This window comes from Hyla sarda, chromosome 4, assembly GCF_029499605.1.
Source record: "Hyla sarda isolate aHylSar1 chromosome 4, aHylSar1.hap1, whole genome shotgun sequence".
Lineage (NCBI taxonomy): Eukaryota > Metazoa > Chordata > Amphibia > Anura > Hylidae > Hyla > Hyla sarda.
Window position 1 is genome coordinate 210567675 of NC_079192.1, and position 16931 is coordinate 210584605.

Consider the following 16931-nt stretch of genomic DNA (forward strand, 5'->3'; position numbering starts at 1 on the left):
AATACTAAGTATAATTATTTGTTCTTAATGTCCATCTAGCAATCTAGACGTACAAATCAACGTCCAAGTTTGTTATATAATTCACATAGACATTATGTATTTTTATTATATACTTTTTTTTTAAGATTATATGAAAACCAACAATCATATTTTCAACTCCTTGCTGCTGTCAGCACCTGCAACAGTCTGCTTTGCAACCTGCTTTAGCAAGCCCTTAGCAGCAGCAAGGAGATATAACAAAGCTGTAACTGTGTGCTTTGGAATCTGAAATATTTATTTATGTATTTATTTATTTAAAACATACCTTTTTTGTAACTGTAAAATATGTGCATTCATTTTTGTGCTCTTGTTGTTTTTTATTTTATTAATACATGTATGTGTGTTCTTTAATAAATATGTGCATGCATTTTTTAAATTGCTTATGATTATTGTATATAGATAGATCGCATGACATAATGCTGCATGGAAATTTGGTTAACAGTATTTTGGTTTATACTATATTTTAAAAAAAAATATTGAAAACATTTATAAATTATACAATTTAGCAAATTACCCATAGAAAAGAAGAAAAAAAAAAAGGACATTTTTTTACAGTTAAGTTTATATAAGGGTGTGTAAGTACAAAATTCTACAAGACCAACCAAAACATGTCCTGTATATATCTCTTAATGTTCACATCACACTACATATAGTAATTAAAGGAGATTTCCCACTATAGACATTTATGATCTATTGGGCTGTGCCATCACCGCTTGACAGGTTCATGCTATTTGCAAACACTGGTTTTGGCTGCTATTTTCAGCCATAAAATATCTACAATTTTTGCAGAAAAAAAAATCTGTCCTTTTTAACATGTATGGCCAAGTTTTAGCATTCAATGCAGTTTTTTTTTTTTGTTTGTGGTATAGATGTTTTTTTGCCTAAATTTGGCTAATAATTAATAGCACAGTATTTTTTATAAAACAGTCATTGAAATGATGGCATTTTTTTTTTACCTTATTTGTGTGCTAACAGGCAATTTTCCATTGACAACAAATTAAAACAATATTACAAGAAAATCGGCCAATTTATTACAGGTGTTTAACAATACAAAATGAAGTTAATATGTGTGAACATGGCTTTAGTTGCCTGTCGCCCCCACCAACATTGTGGCAAGTAAAGTTTGGTGCTGGTAGTCACATATTGAAGTAAGCCAGAGGGACAGATGGCTGCATATGTGTGGCTTTCTCTGTTGAAGTCTTTGGGAGTGACTGAAAGATTGATATTCAATTGAATTTTATATCCTACCCATGAACCCTGTATAATAGCTATACATAACATATTTACAACACAAACCAATCACATTTAATATTAATAAACATTAATAACAACATTTATTATTAACATATTTTCAGTATTTTGGCTATAATGACCCTTGCAAAAGTCATCAAGGGACTTAATTTGCAACATTTAGTACAGATAGTCATCTTGTATTATTAAATCATTGTGTAAGGCTAAGTTCACATATTGTAAAGTAAAAAACAAAAATACAAAGTAAAATATGTATAAAAAGCAGCAGAATTTTTGTCTAAGACTTTAATATTACACATTATTAGATTATTAAAAAAATAACTGTAATTTTTTAACCTATTTTATTTTTTATTTTTTGCTGTTTTTTGTTTTCTTATTACAATCTATATCTATGAAACAGTGGATGTCAGTGCACACACTGTTTGAAAATGGACATATTTAGAATTTCAGGGAGTGTGAACCCAGCCTAATAATAGTCAATTTGTTCATGCGGCACTTGGATTGACATCTAATGACCAAATGTTCTTACATGCCAATGATACATACGTATAAGGATAAAGGGGGAGATTTATCAAAACCTGTCCAAAGGAAAAGTGTCCTAGTTGCCCATAGCAACCAATCAGATCCCTTCCTATATTTTTAACAAGGCCTCTGCGAAATGAAAGAAGCGATCTGATTGGTTGCTATGGGCAACTGGGCAACTTTTGCTTTGCACAGGTTTTGATAAATCTCCCCCAAAATGTTTACCTACAGTATTTGGAATGTTGTTTTATTTTAAAATTCTGTCTGTTTGCAAGTATCACACCTTATTCAAAGATTATTATTAAGATTCATATCATCATGTTCCAAATACTCAATTTTCAACATTGACTTTTGGAATTTAATTTTTATAACTCTTACTGTGGCTAAACAATTTGAGATATGTATACAATGTATGTTTGTAGATACAAAGTAAGGCTGCATTCAGAGAGGTATTTAGTACATGTATTTAACTGTATTCTGGATATAACTCCCCACAGTTCTACCAGAGATATATGATACTATAAATTGGTTTAATAGATCCACGTAAGTTACTTTTCAGACTACAGAAAGTTAAAGGGTTGTCTAGCCCCAGAAAATGTTCAGTTGACACAGAGTGGAATAAAAACTAAGTCCCTGCAGCTTCCAGTTTGCTGCTGATGGTCCCCAGTTGTCAACAGTGTTTCCTGTTTACACATTAAAAAGAAAATAGAAAAGGATGTGCTCTGTGGTGTAATACCTTCGGCACAGTGGAAAACGCTAATGTGTGCAGCACTCCATGCTCAGATGAACAGCATACATCATCAATCTTTCCTCCAAAGAAATGGCGGATTACTTCAGGCACTGAGACCAGGTAAAAGGTAAGTGAGATTTATTATCCACAGTGCAACGCGTTTCACTGACTGGCAACTTCTTCAGGCATGTCTGAGGAAGCGGCCAGTCCATGAAACACATTGCATTGTGGGTAATAAATCTCACTTACCTTTTACCTGGCCTCAGCGCCTAATGTATCCCACTATTCTGGAGGAAAGATTGTTGTTTTATGCTGTTACACATTTACCCACAGAAACTTCCTGCCTTCTGGCACTGAGGTTGTTCATTGCTATGGTTGTTTTTTTTATTGTTACCACCCTGTGCCAGTTGTACACTTTTTATTTATTTATTTATTTATTTTTTTGGGGGGGGGTTGGGTTGGACGTACCCTTTAAATAAGGATACAATGGGCCTCATTTACTAAGCTGAAACCGACCAGTCTTTGTCGGGTTATTTTGGTGCAGAGTGTCTGCGATATGTCTGCGCCAGTCTGCGCTAGTGTGCGCCTGGAAAATCCGACAAACCCGATATTGCACTGTGAAAAGCAAAAAAGGGGGCGTTGCCTGTCCCAAAAAGGGGCGTACCCAGCCCAAAAGGGGCGGAGTTTCACAATTCAACCGATTTACTATTGAAATCACAGAAAATGGATAAAATGGATAAATGGCTGGAAATTTCCATCTAGAAAAAGCTGGTCAGAAAATGTTCCTGACTTTTCCCAATAGTAAATAGAAAGGAATCCTGCAAGTCCTGCAAACAACATTTCCCACTAGTAAAAACTCGACACTCTTAGTAAATGAGGCCCAATATGTCCATCTGTATAAAGTATTATAGAATATATATATATATATATATATATATATATATATATATACATTCTATATTGTATATCTTACTTTTAGCTCTGACAGGCTAAAAGTTTTATTGGCAAAATAGACCTTTACATTCTATTTTACCAACCCCTGTTAAGGATTATTTTTCAATATATCTGTGCATTTCCCTTATACTGCTCTTGTTTCACTCAGAGGTCTACTTTACTTGTTATAAGGTCTCTGAACTCTTACCATTTACAGCTCTAATAATGTGGCTAAAATGTGATGTGAGCAATGTGTCTGTTGGTAAATGAATGTTTTCTCTGTTTGTTTTGGGTAACCTCCAGAAAATTCCTTTAATGATGGTAGGAGTCTTCTGTCTCGTAGATTCTGTGTACTGTATGTCTATGTATTGCATGTTGGTTTTGTTCTTTAATAAGAACTTATTGGAATGTATAATTATAAAAAAAAATCTATATTGATTTATCTAAAGGCAGATGCTCTATCAATAGCTACAAGATACTAATTTAAGATAGAGCTACAAAGATGTTGTCAATCAGTATTAAACTACAAACTTTACTATAAAAATAAATAAATATTGTTAAAGGTGTAGCTTAATAGCATATTCCAAAAATATATAAATATAACAACTGTATTGACATATTTTTATATATTGTCATATTCTCTAGACTGAGATATGTAGAATTAAATATAAATATATTAAAGTGCCTTAAATATTTAATATATATGCATTAGCCAAGGATGTGCATTTGCTCAGGCAGCTTAAAATTCCATATCTTATAGAGGACAAAACTAAAGTGTACGACAATGCAAATGAAATGAATGATGCAACAAAAGTCCCATAATGTACATCATTAGATTGTCTGTCACCTCATTTGTTCATAGTGGTTTGCACTCCAAAGCGATATCCACCAAAAGGTTTGAATTTATTAAGGTATATTATGCTCAGTGGAAAACATGCAATACTGGTCCATTTGTGGTAAGGCATTTTAATCATTTAGAAACTCTTAAACATTTTTAGAATTAACTTTGTGGTACTGGCATTTCAAATTTTAGATATGGTCTGTGGTATTCAAGTTACAGAGATCACATTGTTAATAGTTGGGGCTTAGTATTATTATTTTTTAAGCAACACTTTTTGTATGATGCTTAGAAACACAAAATGGAAATCTGTATTTTATAATTATTGCAATAATACAAAAAGCATAAACCATAATATTGAGAATATTCTGTTATTTATTTGCATGGCAAATTTAAAAAACATCATTTTTAAAAGGGTGCTTCTTAGTACACTCTACATTCTGTTTAACATATACTCATCCATTTGAACTGCACTCTTGTTTTAGGGTTTCAAGTATATGGTGTATAATAAATATCCAGCAGTGTACAGAGTTATAATACAGAATGACAATTACAGTACAAAAATTTTCTTTTTTAATATACACTTAGTGCTTGTGCCTCATTTATGTATTTTATATAGGAAATAATTAAATGTAATTTAATCCTAATAGTGATATTTATAAATATATACATTTTTATGAGATGTTTTAAAAGTATACATGCTATACTGTGTGTTATAAGAAAGTACTATATAAGCTACCCATAGAAAATACTAATAAAAGAATTGAAAATAGTCATATAAACTATTAAGGCATCATGGGGAATAGAGAGCAAGAGAGAATAGCTGCAAAAAATACACACAGCGCTCACTCTGTTTATCACTTTCTATATTTTACCATTGGAATGGACACCATTTTACTTTTGGGGAAATTTTTGCTACCCACATCATAGTTGATATCACCGGAATTGTCCACTTCCACATATATGAAAATACACTCAATAATGGCAAGTCTGCATATAAAAGAAAAAGAAAAGAACAATCTCTTTAATAAAGTAGTTTTCTCTTTCGATAAAGTTACATTCAGTATATATCTCAGTATTTACCAAGTTAATGAAACATTATATTTTTTGTAAGTTCATTATGATAACTCATAGCTTGCAAGAACCATAAGTGTAGGGAAAGGGCTTTTTTTTTTTAGCTTATAGCCCTTACCAGCTCATATTTTTTATTTATTTTTGTTAATTTTTTAATGAATTAATAAAATAATTTTCTTCCTATAACATTGCTTGATATTAACCCCTAGATGACAATGGGCGTACAGGTATGCCTTTGCTTTCTAGGATATAATGCACCAGGGTGTACCTGTATGCCCGGGATCATTGAATGCCTTTAAAGCGAGTACAGGAGCTGCTCATCATTAGTCCTTTAGATTCTGTGATTAATGCAGATCACAGCGTATAAAGGTGTGAATGAAAGTTGCCGGCAGCTCACTGGTTCTTATCAGACCCCGTGATCATGGGGTCCAATAAGCTAAACTGGCAGCGGAGGGTCCCCTTAACCAGTTTCCGCCCATCAGATTGTCACCCTGTATCAGTGGAGCATTTATCTCCCTGATCAATGCTGTGTAATAGCATAACATTGAACAGTGAATGCATTTTAGCGATTGCATGTAAGAATTCCCTGTGAGGACTTACAACGTGTAAAATAAAAAATGTTTTACATGTTTTCTAAAAGCTCTAATTTAAAATAAAAGCACCCTTCTTTTCCAATTTAACATATAAAAGGTTAACATATTTGATATTGTCATAATTATGTAAATGCATTAACTGTTAAAAAATAATGGTGAACGATATAATGTAAAATAAAAAAAAAGTCAAACGCCAAATAAGTTGATTTCATTTGTCACATGTTATATCAGAGACAAATGAATATAAAGTGATCAAAAAGTCCCATCAAAGCAAAAATGATACCATTACAATAAAACCGATCACAGTGCAAAAAAACATACATACATCCCCGTATACGGAAAAATAAAAAAGTTACAGGAGTAAAAAGATGACGATTTTAAGAGTATTGATTTTGTTAAACAAAATTTTACTTTTGTTTTTTAAATACCGTAGTACAATATTAGAAAAACTTTATAAATTGGGTATCATTTAAATCACATACATTTAAAGGGAAAGGGAAAAAAATGCAAAAATGAAAATTGGCTGTGTCTTCAAGGCAAACATGTGCTGTGTCCTTAAAAGGGTACTCTTTTGGAAAACTTTTTTTTTTTTTTAAATCAACTGATGCCAGAAAGTTAACCCCTTAAGGACTCCTCCTCACCTTCTAAAATTCATAACTTTTTCATAATATTTCCATTCCGAGACCCATCAAAAAAAGTCTGAAAAAGAAAAGTTTTGCGTGACCAGTTGTACTTTGTAATGACATCACTCATTTTACCCTAAAATGTATGGTAAACCCCCAAAACATTTTTTGTGTAAGGAAATTTAAACGAAAATCATAATTTAGCAAATTTGGGGGTTTTGTTTTTGCGCTGAACATGTTACAGCAAAAAAATACATGTTTTCTTTATTCTCTGGGTCAATACGATTAAAATGATTCCTATGGTTACATACATTTCTATTATTGTACTGCTTTTAAAAAATCGCAAACTTTTTTTTAAAGAATCAGTATGTTTTAAAATTGCCCTTTTTTCACCACCTCTAACTTTCTTATTTTTCCGTATTCAGGGATGTGTGAGGGCTCATTTTTTGTGCCATGATCTGTAGTTTGTTTTGGTACCAGATTTGCATATATGTGACTGGCTGTTTATTATTTTTTTTGCAGTTTGATGTGACAAAAAAGCTGAATTTTTTTTACGTTTACACCGTTTGCCATCGGGGATCATTAACATTATAATTTTATAGCTTGGACATTTACGCATGCAACGATACCAAATATGTTTATTATTTATAGTTTTTTACGATTTTATGTATTAATATGGGGAAAAAGGGGGATTTAAAACTTTATTGGGGGAGGGGATTTTTCAAATTTTTTGTACTTTTTTAAAACTTTTTTTTACATTTATTTTCACTTTTTTAGTCCCCATAGGGGACTATTTATAGGAATCATTAGATTACTAATACTTTTCAGTGCTATGCATAGGGCATATGCTGGAAGGCAGATCAGTGCAGAAGACCCCAGGAGACGGACGGAGGCAGGTGAGGGGACCTCCATCCACCATCTTGGCTGATCTGATCGCCGCGGCTGCTGACAGCCGCTGGGACCCACCAGGAATGAAGTGAGCGCAGCTCCTGCGCTCGTATCACAGCCGTACAGTAAATGTATGGCACTGTGCACTAATAGGCGCTATGCAGCACCGTACATTTACGATGCATGTCCTTAAGGGGTTAAATAGATTTGTAAATTACTTCTATTTACAAATCTTAATCCTCCCAGCTGCTGTATGCTCCAGAAGAAGTTCTTTTCTTTTTGAATTTCTTTTCTGTCTGACCACAGTGCTCTCTGCTGACTCCTTTGTCCATGTCAGGAACCGTGCAGAGCAGGATAGGTTTGCTATGGGGATTTGCTCTTACTGTGGACAGATCCTGACATGGACAGAGGTTTCAGCAGAGAGCACTGTGGTCAGACAGAAAATAAATTCAAAATGAATGGATTAAGATTTTTTTTAATAGAAGTAACTTACAAATCTGTTTTACTTTCTGGCACCAGTTGATTTCAAAAATGTTTTTCCATTGGAGTATTAGTTTAAAGCATTGGAATTGTTAGGAAGTACTGTTTTATTTCATAAAATGCATGATCAAACTCATAACCAAACTTTTGGTAAAGCTTTTGAACAGTTTATACATTCAGGTAATGCTTTAGAGTAATCATTTGTTGTTTCTCTTATTTTCAGTTATCATCATTATTTGTATTTGGAAGGCTTTGTTTATCTTTATTGTAAAATGCATACTATATATTTCATATGTATTCACTATAACATGAATAAATAATCAACAATACTAAACATATAATTTGCTATAGACTAAAAGAACTACAATAGATTTCCATTTATACTGATTGAAAAATGTTCTACAATAGGCCTTCTCACATGGGAAATAAAATGGGAATAAAAATTATATTTTGATTTTTGATGTTTATGTGTAGGGTGACAATATTTTTGATAAAGTCATATCATCCTGTTTAGCTCATTTCAGTCTTCACAAATTACTGTATACATTAGGTCACCTCTCACTGCACCCAATAAAAATGATAAAGAAATGTTCAGTTTCATTACACTAATAGCATGGCAATTATTTGTCAAAATGCAGTGAACTATCTAATTTTTGCTTTGCGATTGTACAGTTAGCTGCCAATCTGCTTGCCTGTGTGTGTCATGATCTTGATCTATGCTGCATGGTTGGATTTTTTGCATGACTGCCTCAGTAGTCTTTTTCTTCTCCCTTTCCCCTATGATGCTTAAAATAGAAATATTAATATTACATTGATTTCCAAAGCCTATCATCTTCGCCGTGAAGAAACAGATTGGTTTGACAAGCCTAGAGAATCACGACTGGAAAATGGACATGGAATCGAGAGAAAACTACCTGACAAATTATCACACACCAGACCAACTCACCCACAGGAACAAGTAAGATGTTAGAAAAGCAACAACTGCTGGAAGTCAAAAGTTTATATTGGTCAGGGTATTAAAGCTGAGACCTCCTCAGGTAAAGCATACTGCAACACTCATTACTCCTCGGCTCAATGTTTAATCCATCTCTTTGTAGAAGTTGAGCTCCATAAACAGAACTTATTTTCTGCTATCAGTTGGACTGTGCGCCAAGCTGAGGAGTGAAGCCCACTGCAGCATGTTTCACCCTTCTATACCTTATGATCAGACGGGTCTCAGGACTTGCTGTACCCAAAAGCATACCACCATTAGCCCTGTTTGTAGATGCCTCAATATATAGAAGCCTGGTCACAGTTTAAAAACTAGCAAAAATAAGGCAACACAGTATCCTTTAGTGCTGTATGAAAGAGTAGAGATAAAGGGTAAATGAAACTTCTTAAAGTAATCCTACTCTTGAAATGAATAAAAGTAATAAGAAGAGAAACGTCCACACTGTTTTATAATGTGCAGAATCTTTTGTGGTTTCCTGAAACAAGCCGACTTGTAGAGCTCCCTAATAATACAGGAATTTATTTCCTGAAAGTCTCTTAAAGAGTACTCGTCGTCAAACCATGTTTTCTAAACCAACTCAGATTATATTCCCTAACTACTCCTAACAACCCTCCTACCCTTAAAATATTTTTCCGAGCTTTAAATGGCTGTGTCATACCTTTCCCCTTGCTCACATTGTGTGAGCTCTCAGCATGAGAAAGTGGGCATTCCCCAGCAGGCGCAATGTCACTGAAGCCTGCAAGAGCTGTGTCTCGCCATGCCCCACATGCACTTCCTGAGTTTGGTCTCCTGTCAGGCCAGGAGGAGACCAAAACTAACTATTTGACTTGTGGCAGAGAACAGAACAGAGCCACCTATTGGCTGTTTTGTCAATCACATTAAAAACATATAAAGGTTGAGAATAGCAAGTAAATGGCAAAGTGTCTTATAATTACATAAGGAACAATATATTAAAAGTTTAGTTTGGTGACAGGTACTCTTTAACATTTGCTGCTATACTGGGCATGGGGCAAAGCTTATCTATTGGGACAAAATTCTGCACTCCTGGTCTGTTATCGAAAACAAAGAAAGGCTACTTTAGTTGCTAGATGTCTTGTAGCCAGACTATTCTATTCTGAGAAAAAAACAAAAACATAAAGCGGATGTTTCTCAAAGTTTTGATTGAAATATGAGAAAGAAGGAAGCCATTGTATTAAAGCATATTACAGAAGGACTAGCTTGGGCTTTTTATCAGTTTATGTTCTATATTTAGTGTTCATTTAAGTAGTCCACTAAATCCAATGACCTAAATTCAGTTGAACATATTTATGATGTGTTTGGTGTTTAATATTGCAAAAAAATGAGCTTAGGGCAATTGGCTTACCAACTTGCAAGATAAATGAAGAATAAATCTTTAGGTTGTAATGGACAATCTGATCCCATTTACACCCTTTTGTTAGTTTTCTGATCTTGCCAAAAAATCAGTCTTCCACAGTGCTCCTATGTACTATTTCTTATATTTCCTTTTTATATAAAAGATGAATGGAAGGCCGATCCAGTATCCATTTCCTCATACAAGAATTAAACTGCAGAGGGATCCAAAGGACCATACAGTATCAGGTAAACTATTACAACTACATTTAACTTGTAGTTAGCTGACTGTAAGGTTATATCAGAGGTAGTATCTCTTCACTAAAATATTACTACTGCCTGTATCATACATTTTGTGTATAATAGTAGCAAAACCAGAACCATTTAACAACAACTTATCTTACTGTATAGTTATATCAATTAGTTAATTCAGTCTACAAAGTTTGTTAGGTATATCTATCTACTGGTTACCATTTTAATACAAGCGCCTACACTTGCTTCATAGACGTACTGCACAATGAGACATACATGTATATCACAGGTCCCGGCAGCAGCACCCTACCTGTATGTTGCATATCCCCTTGTGATTGATGCTATTGGAAAATCTCCCCCTCTGTATATTAGATAGTTGCACAATTAACCACTTATGGTTATCTGTCTCTAGCAATAATGTGTTGTCCTGACATGTGGCCCCTCCTCCCTCAGTCAATCACTGACCACACTATAAATTACCAGCAGTACAGGTGTTTATATTTTAAAATGCTGTATAAAAACTGGGTAAAGAAATACTGGTAGGAGAAAGGGTATTGTTTTTTTTATTTTTTATTTTTTTATTTTTTTTATGTCATGCCATAATCTACCATTAAAAACAATGTATAGGGGCTAGAAATTGTAGTTCTTTAAAATTTGTATTACCAACTGAATACATTGTATTATACAGCAAGGTCTTAGTATGTTAAGTGGATAAAGTTATCTTATTGTTTAAGCTTTTAATTTGTTTCATGCAAGGTTATCTAAGGCAACTAATGAGACACGTGTAGGCAAAATGAACAATATAGTTTTGACCTTTACACCAGGTAGTAATAAACATGTACAAATTATGTCTTTGACATTTTAAAGCAGTTCTAAATAGGAAGAAACACCTGGTGATTGTGGGAATATGAATATTTAAAATATGTTTTGATGTTTTGTTCCCTACCAAGGTGTAATCCATATTAAAGTTATTAAGCACCTGTTACATTGTGAAAAGAACATAAATAATTGCTTTCCCTAATTAGTATTATATCCACATCACCACGAAGAATGATTGTATATCAGTCCAAGTGGCAATTGTGACATCTCTGTTTATATAAAAAATCTAAAAATTGTTATTTTAGTTTTTAAATTGGAAGGCTGTGAAAGGGAAACATATCAGTAGACCAAGAAAGACATCAATTTGTCAGGATAGAGAACTCCTTAAAGGGGTACTCCACACCTAGACATCTTATCCCCTATCCTAAGGATAGGGGATAAGATGTCAGATTGCCGGGTTCCCGCTGCTGGGGACCCCCGGGATCTCGGCTGCGGCACCCTGCTATCATTACTGCACAGAGCAGACTCTCTCCATGCGTAATGACCAGCGATACAGGGGACGGGGCATCGTGACAACACGGCTCTGCCCCTCGTGACGTCACGGTCCGCCCCCTTAATGCAAGTCTATGGGAAGGGGCGTGATGGCCGCCACGCTCCCTCCCATAGACTTGTATTGAGGGGCGGGCCATTACATCACAAGGGGGCAGGGCCGTGGGGTAATGATGCTCCAGCCCCTGTATTGCCCGTCATTACGTACGGAACGAGTCTGCTCTGGGCAGTAATGATAGTGGGGTGCCGCAGCCGAGATCCCGGGGGTCCCTAGCAGCGAGACCCCAGCAATCTGGCATCTTATCCCCTATCCTTTGCATAGGGGATAAGATGTCTAGGGGCGGAGTACCACTTTAAGAATTGAAAATTCTCAACAAAACTAATGAAAAAACACATGGGTGGATTCAAGAGTCATGGGTGGAAACAAGTGTAAAAAGTGGTGGTTTTTATTCACCCAAGTATGTTGAGCTCAACACACTTGTGTGAATTGGTGACAATTTATGGTGTTAAAAAAAATAACATATTTATCGCCGTATAATACGCATTTTAAACTTTTTTTTTCTTTTAGCTTAAAGTCTATCTGTGTGTTATACACTGATAAACTCTTTCTGGCCCCACAGAAGCCGCTGTGGTTCAATGATTTAAAGCACCCATTTTAGATCATGTAACTGCAGTGACTTTTGCAAGGCCAGAGTCCTGCCACCGCTGTCCGATTCCCTCCCCATCCCAGGCTTTCATATCTTTCATACCTTTCTTGGGATCACACTCCTGCAGGCTCCAGCGGTGTCCTGCACTGTTGCTGTGTGCTGCACACGGATGAGGGACAGTCTCAATGCAATGTCACTCATCAGTGCGCAGCACGCAGCGCACAGTAAAAGCGCAGGTCACTGCCGGAGCCTGCAGGAGCGTGGTACCAGGAAAGGTAGATATCAAAGACTGGGATGGGGAGGGAATCGGGCAGCAGTGGCCCCGCAGAAGCCGCTGCAGTTACATGATTTAAAGCTTTAAATCATTGAACCGCAGTGGCTTCTGCGGGGCCAGAAAGAGTTACACACCAGGGTATACACACACCACCACCCTCATTTTAACAAGGATAGTTGGGTAAAAAAAAATTAAAAATTACCCAAATTTCCTTGGAAAAATAAGGGAGCATGTTATAGGCCGGTGCGTGGTATACCCCGATCAATACGGTAATTAATAATTAGAATTGACGGATTGACCCACGACAAGGTATCCTGCAAATCTGAGCTGTCAACCACTCAAAGCATCTTTCTTCAACAGGAAATGGATTTGGAATAAGGGTTGTTGGTGGGAAAGAGATCCCTGGAAGTCAGGGAGAGATTGGAGCCTACATTGCTAAGATTTTACCTGGTGGAAGTGCAGAGCAGACAGGCAGATTGACAGAAGGTAAGAAATAAAAATAACATGTTGTAAACAGTCCAAATATCTTTAAATGTACCCTCTATAGGTATTGTCTGTATGTAACTTCACATTAAAAGGGAAGTCAATTTTATTGCAATATGTAAATGTATATTTTCTCTGTTGATCTAAATGATAATCAAGCAAGAATGCAACCTTTTGAATTAATTGTAAATATATTTATTGCATGGTATTATTTTTTTTTAAAGAACTAACATTATGCTGATATACTGATATACCAAATACTTTCATATATATATTAGCTTTATTCATGAATAGAGATGTGCGAGCCAAATCCATCAACTTTTGACCCAAACTTTTGGATTTTTCCGACTCTGCGAATATTAAACTCTTACCGGTTAGACTCGCACAAGCCAGTAAATAGCCCAAAAAAACAGAAAGCTTGTTTTTTGGCGGGCGGAACAAGCAGGGCAGGCAGGGGGTGGTGAGATGACAGGGAAAGCAGCAGATCACATGATAACTCAGGTCTGTCACATGATTTTCTGCTTACTATTATGTTACAGGGATATTAATTACACTTTTTTTTTCTTGCCAAAAATTGCCAAATTTGGTGGCAATTTTTTTTTGTTGCCACCATATTGGATTTTTTTCGTAAAAAATTGCCTAGGTTGGTGACAAAATCGGCAATTTTGGTGCCAAATTTCAAATCTCAGAAAATTCTGGTGGAAGCATCTCATGTAATATTCCATGATTACTAGTGCCCAGACAAGCGATAACTGTATAAATTAAACATTTCTAGGGCTTATATGTGAGTTCAGGTGCAGTGACTAGAGATGAGCAAATTTTTGGAAGATTCGATTTGGCCGATTCAGTCCGAATTTATTTGTGGCGAAGCTAGGCTACAGAGAGCCTCAATAGGGGTGTAGAACACTTTGTCTTGTCGTAACATGCATAGGAAGTGTGCTGTTAGTGAAATAATACTGGTATTCAGTATGACATGCAGATTACAGGCATCACTATTAGAATCACTGCCGCAGGGCATCTGGATGTGGCAGCAGGGTCGGGAGACCATATGGTGTCACAATTGAAGAGATTAAAGAGATTTTTTTAATTACTTTTTTTAAATTTAATTTTCATTTATTTTAATCTTTTTTAATCCTTTTTTTGAGGACCGATTCTGGTGACTTGAGCATCGAGCTGGAGGTCCGCCATGAGGCGAACTACCACCGGTTCCAGCCCCTGACTCTCAGCATCCCAACACCCCCCGGACTGTCTTACTCTGAGTGGAATTGCGAATGTTTCATTTAACCCCTTCAGGACCAAGCCCATTTTGGCCTTAAGGACCGGAGAGTTTTTTGCACATATGACCATTGTCACTTTAAACATTAATAACTCTGAAATGCTTTTGGTTATCATTCTGATTCCGAGATAGTTTTTTCGTGACATATTCTACTTTAACATAGTGGTAAATTTTTGTCGATACTTGCATCCTTTTTTGGTGAAAAATCCGTAAATTTGATGAAAAATTTTAAAATTTAGCATTTTTCTAACTTTGAAGCTTTCTGCTTGTAAGGAAAATAGATATTAGGAATACATTTTTTTTGGATCACATATACAATATGTCTACTTTATGTTTGCATCATAAAATTGATGAGTTTTTACTTTTGGAAGACACCAGAGGGCTTCAAAGTTCAGCAGCAATTTTCCGATTTTTCACAAAATTTTCAAACTCGATATTTTTCAGGGACCAGTTCAGGTTTGAAGTGGATTTGAAGGGTCTTCATATTAGAAATACCCCATAAATGACCCCATTATAAAAACTACACCCCCCCCCCCCCCCAAAGTATTCGAAATGACATTCAGTCAATGTTTTAACCCTTTAGGTGTTTCACACGAATAGCAGCAAAGTGAAGGAGAAAATTCACAATCTTCATTTTTTACACTCACATGTTCTTGTAGACCCAATTTTTGCATTTTTACAAGGGGTAAAAGGAGAAAATTTTTACTTGTATATGTAGCCCAATTTCTCTCGAGTAAGCACATACCTCATATGTCTATGTAAAGTGTTCGGCGGGCGCAGTAGAGGGCTCAGAATTGAAGGAGCGACAAGGGGATTTTGGAGAGTACGTTTTTCTGAAATGGTTTTTGGGGGGCATGTTGCATTTAGGAAGCCCTTATGGTGTCAGAACAGCAAAAAAAAAAACACATGGCATACCATTTTGGAAACTAGACCCCTCGGGGAATGTAACATGGGATAAAGTGAGCCTTTATACCCCACAGGTGTTTCACGACTTTTGCAAATGTAAAAATAAAATAATAATTTTTACCTAAAATGCTTGTTTTCCCAAAAATTTAACATTTTTAAAAAGGGTAATAGCAGAAAATACCCCTAAAAATTTGAAGCCCAATTTCTCCCGATTCAGAAAACATGCTGTACATGCTGAGAGTTTTAGTTTTGCAACAGCTGTAGGCACACTGGTTATGTATCACTGAGTTTGTGAACTAACTCAGTGTTTCACAACCAGTGTGCCTCCAACTGTTGCAAAACTACAACTCCCAGCATGTGCGGTGCATAGTGTACATTGACTGAGAGTTGTAGTTTGCAACAGCTGGAGGCACGCCGGTCGTGAAACACTGAGTTAGGTAAAAAAAAAAACTCTAAGTTTCACAACCAGTGTGCCTTCAGCTGTTGCAAAACTACAACTCTCAGCAGTCACCGACAGCCAACGGGCATGCTGGGAGTTGTAGCTATGCAACCAGCAGATGCACCACTACAACTCCCAGCATGCACTTTAGCTGTTTGTGCAAGCTGGGAGTTGTAGTTATACAACAGCTGAAGGTACACTTTTCCATAGAAAAAATGTGCCTCCAGCTGTTGCAAAACCATAAGTCCCAGCATGCCCATAAGGGAATGCTGGGAGTTGTGGTGGTCTGCCTCCTGCTGTTGCATAACTACAGCTCCCAGCATGCCCTTTTTGCATGCTCGGAGCTGTTGCTAAGCAACAGCAGGAGGCTGTCACTCACCTCCAAAGGTCAGTCCTTCGTCGTCACCGCCGCCGCTGCTCCTGGGGCCCCGATCCCAACATTGACGCCAGGGATCGGGGTCCCCAGCACCCGGGGTGCACGTCCCGCACCCGCTCACGTCCTCCGGAAGAGGGGCGGAGCGGGTTGCGAGAGTGACCCCTGCAGCAAGCGCCCTGATTGGTCGGCCGGTAATCCGGCCGAAGAATCAGGGCGATCATGAGGTGGCACCAGTGCCACCTCACCCCTGCAGGCTCTGGCTGTTGGGGGCCGTCAGAGACGATCCCGATCAGCCAGTAATTCCGGGTCACCGGGTCACTGGAGACCCGATTGACCCGGAATCGCCGCAGATCGCTGGACTGAATTGTCCATCGCCGACATGGGGGGGGGCATAATGACCCCCCTGGGCAATATGCCGGGATGCCTGCTGAACGATTTCAGCAGGCATCCGGCTCCGGACCCAACCGGCTAGCGGTGGGAACGGAATTCCCATGGGCATATTTATACGCCCTCGGTCCTTAAGGACTCGGAATGCAGGGTGTATAAATACGCCCTATGTCCTGAAGAGGTTAATCAGTTATGGTTTATTTTTTTTCGC

At 36.8% G+C, this 16931-nt stretch overlaps 1 protein-coding gene across 3 annotated transcripts in view; it reads left to right on the plus strand.

The window, feature by feature from the left end:
* PCLO (piccolo presynaptic cytomatrix protein) overlaps positions 1–16931 on the plus strand; it is a 376472-nt gene that overhangs the window by 280495 nt on the left and 79046 nt on the right. For 2 of the 3 annotated variants that reach the window (XM_056573406.1, XM_056573408.1), the window contains exons 8-11: positions 3779–3796; positions 8796–8929; positions 10480–10561; positions 13214–13339. In XM_056573406.1, coding sequence (XP_056429381.1) covers positions 3779–3796; positions 8796–8929; positions 10480–10561; positions 13214–13339 — 360 coding nt within the window. The remainder of the gene's footprint in view (positions 1–3778; positions 3797–8795; positions 8930–10479; positions 10562–13213; positions 13340–16931) is intronic. The other variant, XM_056573407.1, reaches the window with a different exon arrangement.